Source organism: Sparus aurata, chromosome 24 (genome assembly GCF_900880675.1).
Source record: "Sparus aurata chromosome 24, fSpaAur1.1, whole genome shotgun sequence".
NCBI lineage: Eukaryota > Metazoa > Chordata > Actinopteri > Spariformes > Sparidae > Sparus > Sparus aurata.
This window is the reverse complement of record NC_044210.1, coordinates 10,709,614-10,728,415: the sequence shown is the minus strand read 5'-3', so window position 1 is coordinate 10,728,415 and position 18,802 is coordinate 10,709,614. Positions and strand designations below refer to the sequence as shown.

The 18,802-nt window shown below is 42.9% G+C and overlaps 3 protein-coding genes across 9 annotated transcripts in view; 1 reads left to right on the top strand and 2 right to left on the bottom strand.

Annotated features, from left to right (window-relative positions):
* ical1 (islet cell autoantigen 1-like) overlaps nucleotides 1–18,681 on the top strand; it is a 28,014-nt gene extending 9,333 nt beyond the window's left edge. For 2 of the 5 annotated variants that reach the window (XM_030409655.1, XM_030409651.1), the window contains 2 exons: nucleotides 26–121; nucleotides 455–4,388. In XM_030409655.1, the coding sequence (XP_030265515.1) occupies nucleotides 26–121; nucleotides 455–570 (212 nt within the window). In that variant the 3' untranslated portion in view covers nucleotides 571–4,388. Of the gene's footprint in view, nucleotides 1–25; nucleotides 122–454; nucleotides 4,389–9,533; nucleotides 9,552–18,624 lie in introns of those variants that run through there. The other 3 variants (XM_030409652.1, XM_030409653.1, XM_030409654.1) reach the window with 3 other exon arrangements.
* fam117ba (family with sequence similarity 117 member Ba) lies at nucleotides 5,292–10,631 on the bottom strand (the record flags this gene model as incomplete). Its single annotated transcript, XM_030409656.1, has 7 exons — nucleotides 5,292–5,968; nucleotides 6,690–6,810; nucleotides 6,914–7,121; nucleotides 7,263–7,406; nucleotides 8,923–9,033; nucleotides 9,188–9,271; nucleotides 10,413–10,631. Coding segments are annotated over 7 exons (1,113 nt in total), but the record flags the coding sequence as incomplete, so codon positions are not given.
* Nucleotides 15,694–18,802, bottom strand: part of LOC115576945 (bone morphogenetic protein receptor type-2) — a 31,121-nt gene continuing 28,012 nt past the window's right edge. The window contains exons 13-14 of one of the 3 annotated variants that reach the window (XM_030409650.1): nucleotides 18,456–18,485; nucleotides 17,513–17,637 (exon numbers count right to left, since the gene is read on the bottom strand). In XM_030409650.1, coding sequence (XP_030265510.1) covers nucleotides 18,457–18,485 — 29 coding nt within the window. In that variant the 3' untranslated portion in view covers nucleotides 17,513–17,637; nucleotide 18,456. Of the gene's footprint in view, nucleotides 17,638–18,455; nucleotides 18,486–18,802 lie in introns of all 3 variants that reach the window. The other 2 variants (XM_030409647.1, XM_030409649.1) reach the window with 2 other exon arrangements.

Below are 18,802 nucleotides of genomic sequence, written 5' to 3'. Positions count from 1 at the left end.
AAACATCGTCTTATTTCTGTTTTAGGCTGGGCAACCCCACCCATGTTCCAGGCTCCACCCCTGCAGCCTCCTCCTGGTCAGAGCCAATCAGCTCAGCCGGCTCCAAGTTCAGCAGCTAATGGTGAGATCTTTCTCAATCTATGTTCCCGTCCCCAGAGTCATCCTGTCCCCACGGCTGGATTAACTTGCTTTGGGGCCTTGGGGCAAAAATGAGCTGTTGGGGCCCCTTAACCCCGCTTGTTCCTCCTTTGTGGATTGATTGGATACATTTTTTTCAGACATTTTGGTTTAGGTAGGAAATTAATCGTTTGGATTCTGCATGTGTTTTATTTAATTTAATAATAATTTAATTATCTAAATTTAGATTTAATTTATCTAAATATTCTTTGTGTGTGTGTGTGTGTGTGTGTGTGTGTGTGTGTGTGTGTGTGTGTGTGTGTGTGTGTGTTTGCAGCTGCTCCTGCTGGGTCCAAAGACATGTCCGCCTGGTTCAACCTGTTCGCAGACCTGGACCCCCTCTCCAACCCCGACGCCATTGGACGCTCTGCAGATGAGCTACTCAATGCCTAACGCTCCGTTTGTGTGTGTGTGTGTGTTTTTGTGTGTGTGCACGTGTGCAGCGGTGTATCAATTCTCTCAAAGGATCCCGATGTCAGCACGTTGCCATGTAAACAGCCAAGTAAAAGAAACACACACACACACACACACAGACATTGATGCACACACATTTCTGTCAGCAGGAGACGAGAGCATATCCACAATCGCATTTGTGTGTGTGTGTGTGTGTGTGACATGAAACACTCACCTGACTCTGCAGCTCCTTATATGACTGTTAACACATGAAGACACTGACTCATATGCACACAATAAACTCCATGCGTTACCTTTCACTATCAGTCGGCACAGAAGACGTTTGTGTTACAGGTTTATTCTGGACGCCGTTGTGTTTCTATTTCTGTTTTACTCATGTTTGCGTTGTCTGGGTGTGTGTTAGTTTGCTGTGTGTGCACACGACAAGGGACTCTGTATGTAAAAAAAAAAACCCCTCTATTTACTGCTTAACGTTGTTTCTACATGGTAGCACATGATTGTCACATTTTAATGAAGAGTATATATATATATATCTATCTACAGGACATAGTGTATGTATGAGAGGAGATGGGACCCTGAGCCTCACTGAGCCTTGATTTACACACCAAGACAAAAACAGCAGTTGAAGCTCCCGCTGCACACAGGGGTCAGTATCGTGAAGCAACGTTAGTGGGTTATCCAGCTGTCTTTGCGTCAACAGATCGCTGGAAAAATTAAGTAATCTTTCTGTGAGAATCCTCAGAAGTTATTTAAAAACTATATTTCAGGGTACAGCAACATATTCAGTAGCCCATTAGCTTCGGTTAACAGCTAAAGTTGGCTTTACAAATGCATTTTTTCAGTCAGATTTGACCTCAGCAGATTATCTGTACTTTCTTGCCTCGCTTTACTTTCACACTCCCAGTTATCCAGCATCACTGACGTTTGACTCGGTGAGGCTTGCTTTTTGATACAGACCCCCTGAATCTCCATCAGTTCAGGACAAATAATGTGACGCTTTATTTAAAAAAATCCTCAGTTTCCTCTTAGGGATTCAGAACTGTGAGCCGTCTTTGTCTCAGGAGAGGACTGATGTTGTCATCAGGAAGGCCTGACCTGGAGTCAGATTACAGGCACAGTGGAAACCCACGCTGACACCAGCAGCCTCTCCGCGTTCATCCGCTCACCTTCAGCCCAGAGTCTGATCGCTGATTGTGTAAAAAATAGGATGCTTTTGAAACCATCTTCAGTCCCATCTGTCGTTTCACAATCACAAGTCCAAGGCCAAGAAAAATGTGTGAAGGATGAAAGTTATTTTGTAGGTTTTTTTTTTTCTCTTGAAGGAAGCTTAAAAGTAGGACACAGGAAAAAAAGGAATATTTTTGGGGTCAGGCAGGTTATTTAAGTCCTATAATTCTGCAAGAAATGACACCTAAGCTGCATTGAAATGTATTTATTTTCAGATTATAACACTATTGCAAACTTTGATGTGCAGTACACTGTAAAACTATAACGCTATGAAATAACACTGTAAAAAAAATACTGTATTTTGAGCTCTGTGTGTTGTGTCGTGAGGATTCACAGGTGGATTTTGTTGCAATGGAAAAGAATCAACACTGGAGAACTGTTACCATGTTGGTAAAAAAAACAAGTAAGATTGACATTTTTGAATGTTGAGTGAAGACTTTCTAAAAATGTATTTTATGGATGATGACATGTGAATATGGCGTCCACACGCACCGACTGAAACCAAATCCTCAGTTCTGACATTTGTGTGCCTGTGTGAATCGCACCTGGAGTGCATCATTGGAAAACTTTGTCATGTTTTGTGAGTCTTTTTATACAAGCTGCACATTTAGTTTTTTTTTCTTTTTTTTCCTTCCTCTTGTTTTTAATGTAACGTGGACTTTTGTTGAGGGAAAAGCAGGAAGGAAGGGAAGGGAAACTACAGATTTAGCATTTGTCCCATCTTGTATTGTACTGTTTTCTCTTGATTTAAACAAACAAACAAAAAAAGAATGTATTTCTCAAGTCAATCACAAATGCTTTATTTAATTCAACTATGCCTTTTTATTTCACTCGAGGGGTTTAACAGATGAAAACTTGGCAGTTCTGTTTCCAATAAACTGGACAAGCAAACAAAGAATCATTGCGTCGAGCCTCATTCCAAAATGCTGTTTATCCACTCTGAAGAGTAAAAATAAATCTGTATTATTATTATCACGTGTATGAATCTTCCAAACTACTCTGTATTTTTGTTGTAAACAGACGTCTAAAAACGACAAAGGAGAGCATGTCGCCGTAGGTGTGATTGTTTTTCAGCAAGTGGATATCTCATTTTGGAACAGAAACTCTTCATTGCGTCAATAACTTCTTCTCTTTTCTTTTTTCTCGAGACGTTACTCGTGCCAAATCAGGTCACTTCTCTCTACTTCTACTCTGCTACAGGTTTACATCATTCAGGATCTCCACTGTGTGAGGCTACATACTGTAGATAGCAGCTGTTGGTTCGCTCTCTTAATAAGTAGTGTAGACTTGTTAGTGTGCGCTGAGAAGTTAGTATATCTTTTTTTGTCTTTTGTATCCTATTCACTACAACCTGAGATGGACGATGTAATCTATTCTGGATTTAAAATTCTCTGCGGACCCGATGACACTCCTGATAAATAAATACATTATTATTCACAATAATGAGACATGTAGTAATTCACAGTACTCAGCGGAGAGAAAGCAGGAGGAGGAGGAGGATTATATGGTACAATTGTTGACTCATTCAGATACATATCTTTGTCAGCCGATAATACAAACACAGTGTGCCTCTATATTTACATATCCAGTACATTCCTATCCCACCGGAGCAGGCACAGTCAAGTAGTAATGACATATACAGGAAGGTGGGCCGGGGCATGGAGAGGCTGCCAACCAACGAACTACTCTGAGAGGTGTATGTAAAAATATGTTTCCATTTCAGCGGATTTCAATTCAGGTGTGCAACAAAAAGTATTTCCTTTTTTTGTGTGCTTTGTTAACTTGACAGGATGAAATAAACTGACGCTTTCCGCGAGGGATGGGAGAAAAAGAATAATAAGTTCAGTGGCTCTTCCAGTCCACTAGATGGTGCTAGATTGAGATTCTCTTTCCAGTGGTCAGCTGCATCGGAGGTTTTTTTTTTTTTTTTTTTTTTTGAGTGTTGGTCAGTCTGCTTGGAAAAATGATTGAAGTGAGGTGAACAGACTGAAGACTTCATCCAGGGATATTTAAAGTTCCTTAGGGGATTTAATTTACAGTTTTTAAAAAAGGTAATACATTTATGTTGTCGTAAATACGCTGTCACAATTATGTTAAGAGTTAAAATAGTTTTTCATTTAGCTTCTTACTTTGAGTAATTGGCTCCAACATGAAGAGAAATCTAAGAGTATATTTCGAACAGTTTTGGTTATTGTACAAGCGAGTTTTCTGTCATTTTTCGTTTTTTCTAGGTAGCTTGAAGAGGGCGGGGCTTATTGGGGAAAAAGTGAGGTCACACATGTGCAACAATCAGGTGAATCTTAGAAAGCACACCTGCATACTTTCTGCTTTTTTTGCTTATTTAATCAAAACCTGTATTAATATATTATTTCGTCCACTTGGGGGCAGTGGAGACAACCCGTTAACACGACACTGGTCAAGTTTTCATCAGCGTGTTTTAACCAAATTTCCAGAAAATCTGTTAAAGACGCTGCTTCCATCTACCCGTGTATATTAGGAGCTGGTTGATGGAAACGAGGCGAAGAAAGTTTTGTGCTGTGAAACCAAAACAATGAGCTGAAAGTAGCTTAAAAAAAAAAAAAAAAAAAAAAGCTCCGTAGAGCTGAAGAGTTGGGAGATAATTCTCTGTAGGTTTGTCAATACAAGTGACACTTTTCACATGACATGTTGTCTTTTGATTCAGTGTTCATATAAATATATCTTTGAATTTGGACTAGGAATCCCACAGCAGGCCGGTTGTGTCCGATTCATATCTGAACTCCATCGACCCTCATGGTGTAGCATGTGGGCTCATCTAACCTCTCCATGCTCAGGGCCCTGCAAGCCAGAGGGGGCCTGTCCCTTGAGGACGAGGAGGCCCCTCCTGGACACATTTCACAACAACACTGAGCAAGACAGGAGGAAATCAGCGTTAACAGTGACAGTGAGGGGGGGAAGAAAAAAAAGGATAGAGAGAGCTGGAGAGAGGAGGAACAGAAAGGAGGTGGAGGTGGTGGTGGTGGTGGTGGTGATGGCGGTGGAGTTAAAAGGGGGCATTTTGAGAAAAAAAGGCCGGCGCTTGGGGAAGGAGGGGCAAGCAGACACAGGTTGAACACGCTGCACACATCATAGCCCTGGCCTGTGTTTCCCATCGATACACACCGCCCAGCAGGGAACCGAAGGCATCAGCTCGTACTGGTTTACAGTCAGCTGTCACTGTAAAAGGCTGATTTGAGTACAAAACAGATGTCTGGGTTTACTTCACAGGTGGTCGAATGTATATTTTCATCCGCCCCTGCCTTCGTGTGTGTATCTCTGGCCATCATAGTGCAAACATCACGTGTGATCCGAGCACTACGCTGGTTGAGCGAAACTGAGCGGTCTAAAATAGTCAGGCACATTTATAACTTCTCCTTGTCGCGACCGTTCAAGTTTTGCTACGGTAATATCTGGCAGCACCAAAAATGAGCCTCCGTGGTCAAACTCTCGGCCGCCAAGGAAACCAGCGGCCTTGTTTTTTTGTTTTTTTTTGTTCGTTTTTTTTTTTTAAGTAATGGAAGGCATATCTTAATATCAAGAGAAATAACTACAGATAGAAAAAGAGATATGTCCGTGGAAAGGCGCCATGGTATAATACGATGAAATAAAAGAGTCTGTCCTTTTTCGCCCTTTTCCTCCTAAAATACAGGAACATAACCAGCACTAAAGGTAGAAGAAAGCGATGAAATGTTAGCTGCAAACACCCGCTGCAGGGCTGCCGCAGGACTCTCACGTCGTAGTCGTCGTCTGAGGAGGAGAGGCAGTGGGAAGCGCTTTGTCAACAAGATAAGGACATCAGAGAGAGCTTAGCTGGCATGCTGAAGGCATTTTTCTGGAGCAGAAGGGTTGTTTCCTAGTTTCCAATGTTTTCTGATTTCGTAGGGGCGGGGGGGGGGGGGAGGTTCCTCAGAAGCTCTCCGGCTCCTCCAGGAGGCAGGGCTGGGTGGACAGAGGCACGAGGGACGGGGACAGGCTTCGGAGGCCCACCCCGGGGCGGAAGTTGAGGTCCGGGGCGGGGAGTAAGGGCTTGAGGATGCTGACGAGGCAGAAGGCAGAGCCGCTGTTGGGGATGAAGTTGACCTTGTTGCGGTCGGGACACAGGAAGGGAGGGATCTCCTGCAGAGGTTTGGGCCTGGAAACACAACAACAGGGACACAGTGAAGACATGTTCCAAGATATGTTTACACTCTTAATAATACCATTAAGGCAGCCTCTGTGGCAGATTAGTCTACATTTGGTGCTCTAGTGAGTGTTTCTGGCGGCAGGATGGTGTATGTGTGACCGTGTCAAAATAAACAACAGTGTTTTTGTTTGTGGTAATGAAAGAACATGTCACCCAGAGCAACAGTGTGACTCACTGATGTATTTTTATGGGTTTTGAACAACAATGGAGCTCTTCTATTAGGCACTGGTTTTTGCATTTACTCCTAAAACACTTATTTTGTGTATGTTATCAATATTAATACTTAAACTGCACCTCATATATTTATTTATATATATGCAGTCCTATATTCTCTCCACTTTTAGCTCAGCTTTTGGTCTCGACCAACTCTTGAGGGAAATATCTGGCTCTTTGTGTCTGCCTGCTGTTTGCTGCTGGGCAGGTAGTGTATAGTGGGATTATTATCTTTTCACGAAAGATATCCCTATGAGAGCGGAACAAAAACAGTAAGGCAGCAGCTAAACGATGAGCTGACAGATGGCAAAAGTCTCCACAGAGCTGCAAAGTTTGTGGCAATTCTCCACTGAATATTAACTCTTCACATATTGATTTCAAAATATTGATTATATCCTGTGAAATCTAACATATGTCTTGTCCAGATTAGACAAAACCAAACAGTCTTTGTACTCACATGGACTCCTCGAACACTTTGACCTTCTCGCAGCCCTCTGGAGGTTCCCTCTTGAAGGTGTAGCTGTTGTTGGGTCTGGGTGAGGCGGCGTACTTAGGCAGCGGGGAGCAGGGGCCCAGCTCTGGGGACAGGAACAGAGGGGAGACTAGAGGTCAAAGGTCAGCAGCAGCCACAGACGCCGGCACGTGTACAATGTGGTGTGTGCGCGTGTGCGCGAGTGCTACCTTTGTCCTCATAGGGGCTGCCTCCACCCATGTCGTTGAGGACGGTGAGGTAGGAGGGCGAGATGGAGTCGGGACGGCTACTGCAGTTGCTATGGTTACCGCTCAGGCCGCCCCCTGAGGGAGTCTGTGTGTCGATGCTGCGGGTGCTGCTGCTGCGCTGCGGGGGGACGGGCGGGGGAGCGCGGTGCCCATCTGGGACATCCTGCGGCTGTCGTGGAAACACAAATGAGGTCACAATAACAACGATGAACTGAAGGGGCTTAATCCCTGGCCAGAGGTGACATTTGAACCCTTAAAACCCTTGAATGGTAATTACTCCAGCGAAGGACATTTAACAGGTCAAACTCACAACGATGGTCTCTTCCTTCTCAGGGGTGTCCTGGATGGTGATGCGTTCGATCTCCTGGTTGAGGCCCTCCACGCTGTTGCGGAAACGAGGGGCAGATGACTTGGATATAGGGATGGGGATCAGGATGGTTTTGGGCATAGGCGACTGTAAGACACAAATACACACACACGGATGAAGTTAATACAGATTCTACACCTGATCTTCACTTTCATTTACAGGGTGAGGACAGGTATCTGACACTTACATTTAATGCTTTTTAAGACGTATAAAGGGTACAGTATGTTGTATGTCATATCGTGCAGAGGTAGGTTTCATTTAGGAATGATCATAAGGGGGAATTAGGTTCATTAAGACTTTTAATATACATAATCAATTATAGTTAAGGGCCTGTAGATGCTCAGATTAAGCTGCAGTGAGCAATCAAATGTGTTCTTCATAATTTGGGCTTCATTCTCAGCCCACACAAGAAAGAATACAGCTGCAGTTGTTCTGCCAGCATGAGTATCCATAAATCATAACTATCGAAACAGGAGACTTGAAATCATTAACTCAAGAGAACAATCATAAGCACAGGGACAAAAACTCAATGACTTTATATTTCTTTCTCCCTCCTACACAAAAACATACTTCCAAGGCACTTCTGTACACGTTTTGAATAAGGAATTTGTGTAACCACCAAATCTAGCTGAAGATTTCCACTTGAGCCCTGTTGTTTTTGTATTTGTTTGAGTTAGCTGGTAGCAGTTTTTGTTTGCGGTGTACTCATAGGTGGATTCGCCGCTACCACTGGATTATTTTAATAGAGAAGAAAATCTTAAAAAAAAAAAAAAGACGATTCTGAGTTCTGCAGTTCTTTTTTCTACGATTTCTAAGCAGATGTTTATTCCTAACGGACTAAATGAAAACACCATGTGCATCATGTTTGTGTGTTAAGACATGACTGAACTATGACTCAGATTTTCTGACATTTTTTCCCAAAGACATTTCCCAACTCACGTCACTCAGTAACTTTGCCTCACATCTCTCCCTCTGCCTCTTTGTTAATCTTAGGACTGAAGGGGTCCAAAAAGAGCTTCTTTTGACATTTTTAATTATTGTACATGGTCATAAATATTACTTAAATACTCAAACAAAAATACTTTATATTGCCTTCTTGTAACAAAGAATATATAGGGAGGAAGCTCTTCATCTTTGTTACTTGAGGCTCATAAGTGCGTCCCTGCTAGCTGGTGGCTCTTTGTATCCGTGAATGAACTTGTCAAGGAGAGAAAAGTTGCACGACAACTCAGCCATTCCTTTCTCTTTGTCTCATGAGGAGGCCCAGAAAGCAGGACAGCTGCACTCCAGCAGACTCCACAGGGAGCACAAGACTCCAACACAGAGCAGCACTGACAGGAGTCGACGCTAACGGCATATGTATGCACGTGCGTGTGCGTGCGTGCGTGCAGTATCAGAGGAACCCAATTTAACTGACTTTACATAGAGCTGAGGTCGTTCGAAAACACCACGTCACATTTTGAATCAACAGGAGACACTCACACGCAACAGCCAAACAGGGGCAGGAGGAAAAGTGGGACGTCCTCAAACTCTCAACAACCCAGTTCCTCTCACAGACGGAGCCACTTAGGAGACACACATACACACTATCTCTATCGGTCACCTGCGACTGGATGATGGTGTGGCTGCCATTGAACGGAGACTTGCGGTCTTTATCCCTCCGATGGCGGCTGCTGCGTTTGCTGCGTTGAAGCTGCTGGCGCAATTTGGCAATCTGGAGAGTTTCGCACACAGACACACACTGTGATACAGACATATAGTTGAAGACTGGTGCACGATTCCCAGAAACAGCATTTATTTTCAAATCATACATGTATCTTTGCAAGTGGTTGTTTATTTTGGCTCTAAAAATCAGGCGAGAAACTGACCTCCTTAAGCTGGTCGGTGCTCCCACAGGAGGCCGAGCGTTTGTGAGAGCCCCTCCTCCTCTCATCTGCCCAGGCCCTGGGGGTCTGACACACACACACACACACACTGGTTAGAGCTAGATATCAAAATACAAACAAGCACGGTCAAATTAGGACACACGTGGGCGGAAATAAAAGTCACATGAAAACCAGAGCTGGCAGAGATAACCCATAAATAATGCAAACTCAAACTCTTTTCTAGTGTGTCATTATTTGGCGTTACTGGGTTTAAAATATTTTTTTAAATGCATGAATTATGAATGAAGTCTGGTGGAAAAAGACAGGACGGATCAGTTTTTTCAACAACGTGTGTGTGTGTGTGTGTGTGTGTGTGCTGAGAAGTGTGTTAACGCAGAACAAAAACAACACCTGAGGCTATTTTGAAACATCTGTTTGAGCACTCTTGTTGCTAGACCGAGATGACCTGCTGTTAAACAAATGTCTGACAGCTACTGTTTGACCTGAGTCTGCTTCAGAGTCAGTCTGTGCGTGATAGTCAGGGGGAATGCAGCACAATGATGCAACTGTGAGCAATCTCTCCTAACCTCTTTGCATTGATTGCCAGCTTTGTAAACACACAAACGTCTTGCAGAAATTCAGTACGCCTTGTCTGAAGCAAGAAAGACCACTTTAACCAACATGGCTTTGTTTCACCTGACTGACAAACTCTCAGCATTTATTAATTCATGTGTAACATATTTGGGATATTTTGGGAGATTTTAATTTCTAAAAAATGTCAGAAATACAACAGATACAACATCTGTTTGGTTAAAATAGAGAACAATTTCTTGGAATGCTCACAAACAACTATTGCGATGTGGCGTGCCCCTGGGCTCAATTCTTGTGCCACTTTTATTCCTTTTTTAGTTTACCACATGTGTTTAACATAGTTTCTCCCATCATGAAGGCTCTGTGTAGCTCTGTTGAGGGCAATGTCTGACTGTCAGTTAAGTTCATAAAAAATGTCTGTTTCCTAAAGCAAACATAGATGCAAACATAATAATCTATGTATTAGACTTGTTTTTGTCAATAATATTGTCAATAAGACATTTTGGATTTGTTCTTTTTACTTCACATACATTTCCATTATTTGTATGTCATTTCCTTGATTCTAACATGTGCACATAAACAAAACTTAACATAATGCACCACACACATAAACACAAACCCCCCCCACAGCACTCACCTGCGTCGCTTTGTCCCTCATGTAGGGAACGTGTTGGTGCTGGCTGTCGTCCTGAGGCCAGGGACCTGTCAGGTGAGCGCCAGCGAGCGCGCCCTGTGAGGGCCACAGCTGGACGCGATAGCGGGAAACCGAGAGGAGAACTGAGGGAGCGGAGCGCTCAGAGGGAGCAGAGGGGGATGCTGGACGACGTAGAGGAGGACCAGAGAGAGATGTGGGAGGTTAAGGCCACGGATGCAGTCTGAGGAGGAAGGAGAGAGAGAGGGACGTCAAGATGAGTGAGGTCCGCCTGGAGATGTAAACAACTTATTTGTCAACACATGGTAAACACATCAACAAATCAAGAGACCCACAGCTGGCCTGCAGGATAAGCTCATGACTGTCTTGCTCTGTCTGTCTAGGTTTGAGTGTGTGTGTGTGTGTGTTCCCAGATTGACGCTAATCCGTCCCGTGCTGGGCCGAGCGGATATACCCCCCTCCGTGTCTCACACAGTCCCCCTGGTTAATGGCATTAAAACAGCTTAAAGCAGAAGGGGGGCGGAGGGAGGGCAGGTGCTGGCTTCTGCCCGACTGACCCTGATTCAGTGCTGCAGCAGCATGTTTTGAATGGGTCCACTGACACCAACGAGCTCCTGCTGGGTATCAGACAGCATCAGCAAATTCTGATTTCTAATTATAGATTACAGTTTTGCATTGGAAAACAAACTCAACAGAGGATTCACTATGGAGGCTGGCTGGGCAACTATATATCTGTATCATGATGTCGTTTTTGAAGATGTTTTAAAATACTGAGAGACATATCTTGTTTCCCACATAGTCTGAAAATGTTGCAATACTATTTTAAGGCCGATACTATTTGCAATACTATTTTCACCCAACCCAAGGTGAAACGCCGGAAAATCAGCCACCATAAGCTAGTGATCAGTGTATTGAATCCACTATGTGTGTAATTTATTGCATTTTAATTCAACTTTTCACTGGCTCTGAAAGAGAAATTGATCTTTTTTAAAATGTTACACACTGCCACTTTAATCTACTTTATTGACATTTTAAAAGGGGTGTAGGAGAAAGAGGGTTCCGTGTGGGTTGCTGGCAAAATGGGGAAAACTTCCATGTTGGAGAATAGTGTAAATATTCCAGTACTATTATCTTTACATGAACAACAATGTCATTCATAATAAGGATATTTTTCAGGGAAAGGATGCGTGGCCAAGCAGTGTTCAAGTGATGCTCAAATGCATTCAACTGCACTCACATTTCAAGTGTAACATCAACCAAAAACAATTCACATTCATATTCAGTGTTTGCAATCGCCAGTTTCAACAATAGAACAACACCGCTGCAGCCGTGAAGCCATGCATGCTCACACAAACACCAGAATCCATTTTAAACGGCTGCGAAACACCTTGCAGGATGAAGAGTGCTTTTATTTTTTTTGCGTCCCAGTGGGAACTGAAAAGCTGCTCAATCCTATTAACAACAAACTGTACATGCGGCATGTTTCAACACGTACAAAAAACACACAGCATCGACTGGCGGCGCGCGGGTCCCGGAGCTAAATTTGGCAGGGGCCTTGACCAGCGCACATCGCTGTTGCTAGGGAACCGGGCCGACTGATCCTCACACAGTCGCCCTTGTGTGTGTGTGTGTGTGTGTGTGTGTGTGCGTGAGTGTGTAAGTAAACAGGGGTTTGGGCATCAGCAGTCTACTAGCAAACACTTACACTTTTTTTTATTTATTTTGGGGCTCAAATCTGCAACCTACTACAACGTACTGCAGACTGACAGCAGTTGTCACGCTGATGTAGTAGTAGTAGTAGTCTGCTGGTCTGGTCTGCTGTCATATTTAATGCACGGATCCTTAAACTATTCAGAGGCATTACTTGGTCGTATTATAGGCTTGTTTGGGATATGCATTATTTATAGGAGCTACACTGGTGAACACCTGAGGTCACTTAAAATAGGTTAAGCTAGTTAAGTAAGTCAGTATTTATTGATTAGACAAGAGCAAAGGTGGAAGGGACAGCGTGTACAGAGAGCACTGAAGACAGGATGTAAATATAGTTCTTGGATGGATGGATCGATTGGTGCAAAAGTATCAGACAAAAATGCCAAAGTGAGACCTTTAAATGGCTAATTTTGCCCAACCACTAGTCCAAAACTCAGTCATTTACTCTTATATTCCAACATATATCATAGTGTTCTCACAAAAACAGCAAGAATTCACAGTTTAGAGGTCAGAAACAGTCATTTCTGTCATTTTTGCTTAAAAAATATACTTAAATGATCATCAAAATAGTTGCCATTCATTTGTCTGTTGACTGACTTATCAATTAGTCAATTAAAGTCTGGCTTACACAACTGCCTTAGCCTCAGCTGCCATGTCTGTGCATTTGTGATATTATGCATTAGGATGTATGCATTTATTTTGAAATTTTCTGGGTTATATAAGGGGGGAAAAAAAACTAGCAAATGATGCACAACATCGATCATTTTGCAGTCACATTCATAACTGCACATCAACTTCAATCTATAAAACATGCTCAATGTACGTCAGCTCAACAATCAATCGCATGTACAGTGTAATGTAGGCCAATTTTGTTTACTAGGAGCATGCAACCCCTCCCCACACATATACCACCGTCAAAACACATTCCACGTTACTGGTGCAGATTAAAATCCATCCTCGTGTGACAGAATATCATCATCCAGACTCGTGCTGTTGAGGTTAAATGTGTGTATGCGTGAGGAAAATAAAACACACACTCTCACCTGCAGAAGTGTGGTCTCGGGGCATGGAGGTCTTCAGCACCCCGGCCCCTGTTGATACTCGTCGCTACCCGAAGATGCTAAAGAGGCAGGGGGGAGGTAAAAAGGGGGGACGAGGGTGCAGGCTACAAGTGAGGAAAAGCCCTGCGAGATATTCAAAGAAGCAGACATAGAAAAAAGACACGAAAAAAGCGTCTCCGCGGGTGCCGTGGTGATACAGCTAGGTGTCAAAATGGGCGTTGCTGTATTCGCACCCTGCCTCCTCGTCGTCGTGGATGGATGTTTTTCTCCCCCGGCTGATGCGGCACGAAGCAGCCTCCCGAAGCGCCTTCTGCTCGAGGAAAAACGCGTAGAAAAGGAGAGAAAACGCGTCGTGCGCCTGGCCGAGAGCGCGAGGTGTCCGGGGGAAAGACGGAAAAAGTCAACAGAAGGATAGAAAATACAGAGGGGATAGAAAGAAGAAGGCGGTGATGCTGGGCTAGCCTCGGTTGACACGACGGGAGAGGGACCAGTGTGAAGCCAGCCCGGATACACGATACGACTTCCGGCTGGCGTTTTCAAAGTAAAATGTGCAGCGTGTCGCGTCCCACCTGGGGCTACTGTGGTGTTTTTAAAAGCTGAGCTATGTTATCTGAGCATGAAACCCTGGATGCAAATGTAGTTGCAACAACTCCATTAATTCCGTTTTCAGCTTTTATTTTGCATGATCTTAAATGAATGTGATAAATCAAATTACTGCGCAACAAACCAAATGGCACGCAGTTGTGGAAGAAGTGTGTACATCATTTTACTGAGGTAAAAGTAGTGATATATCACACTGTAGAAAGATTGAATTACAAGTTAAAGTCCGTAATCCACAATTTACATGCAATAGATGCAATGCGATGTATTGCAAACATGCAAAATACTACATAACATGCAAACAGTCATTTTTAATTATAACTAATTGGGCTGGGGCTAATTCTACTGTGATATTTACCTTTCAGTAGTTAATGTAACACAGTATCACGTTTTACTACTATTCGTGAGATAAATGTAGTGGAGTACTAAGTTAGATATTTGCCACTCAGTGTAATGGAGTAGCACGAAATAGAAATACACAATTAAAGTAAAAAGCAGTTTAATATTTGAGTAAATGTTCCATCTGGGCTAGGTAGTAGTGCAGTGGTAACAAAACTAGTCAGTCTGTATGTTAATATATGTGTGTATAATATCAATAAGGCCCACATTTGACTTTTTGTAAGTCATAGACATTGTCAAGTTATATAAAACACCTAAAAATGTTAAAGGAATCCATTATAAGGACAAAAAATACATATTTTTTTCACTATATACTTAAATGAGAGCTCGTCAAACGTATATAAGTCTTAAACAAGAACAAACATCACTAAAAATCACAATAAAGTTTCACGAAAACACTGACGCGTTTTGTTTTATTTTGAATGCGATTAAGGCAGGTTCCGGTCTTGCCCCGGCTGCCTCGTGCCGCCTTGACGCAGCCGAAGCAGCGCTGTGACGTAGCGTACCAACGCTGCGCTGCTCGTGCTGATGCTGCAGTTGCTAGGGCGCGTGGAGCAGACAGACGGCGGAGAGGAGGAGGAGGAGGAGAAGGAGGAGAAGGGAGGTAAACAAGCGGAGGAGAGGAAAGGTCTCCCTCCTGCGTCCAAACCGGCGACTTACGGTGGTTCGAGGGGATCTAAAACATCATTATACAGTTGACAGGGCTTCTAAAATCTACATTTTATCTGTTGCATACATGTTTAAGCACATTTTGACTTTAGGACCGGGGCTGTTTCATCATGCAGCCGTGGTCCGCTGCTGCTGCTGCTGCTGCAGGTCTCATCCCAAAATGGTACCCAAAAAAGGTTCAGCCTTGCCCTTCCCTGGTAGCCTGATCATAAAACTCGAGCTCCCACTTTAGATAGCCTACCTGCTTCCAATGGCCTACAGAGCATCATGTTTTATCAAAATATATACGCTCAGAAATAGAAAATGTGCAATACACAACTGTTAGAAAGATTATTAAAGGATTAGTTTGACATTATTGTCCTCACACATCAACATTTTATCGTTTCAAAACTCATTTTATACACATGCAGCAAATTAGTGCTAGGAAGCAGATTTGTATTCCCTTAGGAGAGAGCCAGGCTAGCTGTTCCCCCCCCATTCCCAGTCTTTATGCTATGCTAGGCTAACAGGCAGCTAGCTGTAGCTTCATAATAAGTCAGTCTGATGATAGGTTGCCAATACTTGTTGGGCATATGATTCAAGGTGGCCAAATGCTAGCGTGTACTTTCAAAAATGTCATAAAATTATCAACAGAATGTGAGGAAATAGCAGTTTTGACGCTACATCAAGGTTGTCCATGTACCGTGTTGAAGAGAGCATGCTAACAAGCTAGCCTTTATACACTTTGTGTTTCCAGAGGTGAAAGCCTTAAAGTAAACAAAACCGCAAAGACATAATTATTTCTTACGTGTTGCACCTTTAAGGCCTAAAACCAACGTGAGACCAACGATTATTTCATACATTTATTGAGAATTTTTTCTTTCATATTGACTTGAAAATGTTTACAGAAACTGTACCGAGCAGACGCATAGCAATGGAATCAAAGGCCATGTCCATTGAATGCAAAACAGAATTCCATAAAAATGATGCAAATATCAATGCAATACACATACATATGTTTTTTTTTTCATACAAATTACAGATTACAAAAACATAAATGAGATCTTTTTCATATGCCCTGAAGCAGCGCTGAAAATACAGAATGAGTACAATGACATTTCAGCACGCCTGTACAGCGCTATAGGCCCCAACAACTCTAATGCTTGCCGACGTAAAAGGAAACACAACACGTGCACACTCTTTCGCACACACATACACGCGCGCACACAGAATCGGTCATTTGAACATCGAGGGATGAGACGAGAAGAAGCAGAAATAATATCCAGCGTGCTTCAGAGGGGGTTTGGTTTCTTTTTTTTTTCTCGTTTTCGTCGTTTTCTTTTTTTAGACTAGTTTCTGGTTTTCCGACAGAGTTCAAAGAGCAGAATCTGGTCTCTCTAGTGTTTCTGGTCTTTCGGTCACAGACAGACAGCTAAACACACAGTCCACAGTGAGGTCAGGTGCGACAGTGGTACAGTGATTTGAGTCGGGCACTGTAACAGATCCCTCCGAAGATTCGATTCTCCTGATTGTAGTGTTAAAAGACGACCCCCAGAGTTTGAGCCGGTCCCGGTGTAATTGTGCAGAGGACTTCCACGAACACTCTTCCAGTCAGCTGGGATTGATTGTTAGTGTTTGTTCCCCCTTTAAAAAAAATAGTCCAGAGAAGAAGGAAAGCAAGGAGGATTGTCAGCCATTTTCTCCTCTTGAGTCGGGGCGGGGGTTGATAGTGTACGGTGGATTGTTTACAAAAACGATTGTGACTATTCATAAGTGCAACAGAGATTAACATATTAAAATAATGACGGGGTAAAACAACGTCCAAAGAAATTGGGAGCGATAAAAACATCGAAAGCATCTAAAAGCTACATCCTATTGCACAATTAAAAATTATGATACAAAAAAATGGATACATAGTCAAAAAAAGACAAATAAAACTTGGTATTGCATACAAATCAAGGAAATGAAAAAAAAGTAGTTTGTTCCGTCTTTTAAGACCCTCAAATCTTTTACAGAGCCGACTCTCCAACATCGCTTGATACAGCAGAGGACGAGAAAGAGAAACGCTCAGAAGTGTTGATTGTTTTTCGTCGCCTTTTTTAAAAGTTTAGAGACCACTTCTTGTCGTGGTCGCAACAGACAGGACTTCTAAACACTGATTTTAATCGGTTCAAAGTGCACATAGAAAAAAAAAAATAAAATAAAGTCCATTCAAAACATTGCTACGCTCATGAGGATGAAACATGAAACAAACCGACGGAAAAGGGGGGGGGGAGATTAATCAAATGCGAAAACAGAAGCGGACAAGAATGCTGCATAGCTGGATTCCATTTAAAGCAATGCCATCATCAGAAAGACACACAGGAGCGAGACAGACCTAATTACTGTACATGATCAGACTCGACTGTTTGTTCACAAGACACTCCATAGCTTCCTCTTGCTGATTCAGAGCAGAGAGCTCCACAGACACAAACCAAACGCTCTCTGGTTACATTTTTTTTTTTCAGTCTAGTCAGAGGGTTAGGGTCAAGGAGTTCACACGTGCGTGTCGCTGGGCTCGCTGGCCAAGCTCCCCCCCCGCAGGTAGATGGCCGAACTGGACTTGGGCCGGCTCTGACCGTGACCTTGACCGCGGGAGGAGCCGTTGTTGTTGACCTCCGGCCCCCTGGTGTCTGTGGAGATGACCCACGTGGTGGGCCGCCACTTCTTCAGGGAGTAAGGAGTTTTGACGCGCTTCTTGATCTTCTCTCCGGTCCCGCCCAAGGCCCCGTCTGGCTGAACCAAGCCCTCCCCTGGAACACAGGAAGGAACGCCGATTAGCTTCATGTGGCAGGATTTTACGCAGCATGAAACGATTAACCAGTCAGCTACTAAATTAGTCGCCAGTAGTAGATCAACTGGTCCGAGTGATTTTTAAGAAAAACATTTTTGATTGAAAAGACATTTGAGTAGCATTTTATAAACCAAACAACTCATCTATGAACACAAATTTTGCATAAAGAAACAAATCGATCTGGAAACTGAGTACAACACTTTCACAAAGAATAAAATAGCAGAGCCCTGAGATATGCTGACTTTTAGGCGGGGATCCTACATTTCCCACAATGCAACCACTGTAATTTCCTGCCTGGTCCCACTTTGTGACTTCAGCCTTTCTGTTAAAGGTTTGTGGTCACCAAGATAACGCTGATGAAATTGTTGTAGTGTCCCTTTAAGGCTGCACATTCAGATCCATTATAAATGATCTAATCAACAATTGATGGTTAGAACAATTTAGCTCAGCAATAGAGTGCTTCAATGAATACTCAACTGTAATAGTTCGGAAGCACAAAATGAATCAATCACTATTTTAAGACTTGACCACACTGTTTGAAGTTATTTGTCAAATAAGAATATAAAACATTTAGTTCGAGTTTGTCCAGTGCGAGGATTGATATCGTCGACAGTCTCAAACTGAAACACTTTGAAGGAACCCACAATAAATGTATCCTACGACCCCGATTCCAAAGAAGTTGGAACACTGTAAAACAGAAGTAAATAAATCATGAATCCTTTGGGACGTATAGCTAATCTAAAACAGAAACACAAACAACATATATGTAATGTTTACCTCATTGATTTTTGTCCATATATGCTTCTTCTGAATATGTAGAATGTGATAAAAAACAAAAAGGTTAATGGTGACAGGTGATTGTATCATGACTGGGTATGAACGTGGCATCCTCGAAAGGCATTCTGCATTTATGAACGTCCCAACTTTTTTTGGAATCAGGGAAAGAGTGTGTGTGTGTGTGTGTGTGTGTGTGTGTGTGTGTGTGTGTGTGTGTGTGTGTGTGTGTGTCCAAAGCCCGATATATCTCGTTCCTCTGTGCTATAAAGCTCCGCTGTTGTCTAAAAACAAACATTTGACTCAATCCCACATACACAGTCCTGGCTGCCAGAAATATACTATATATC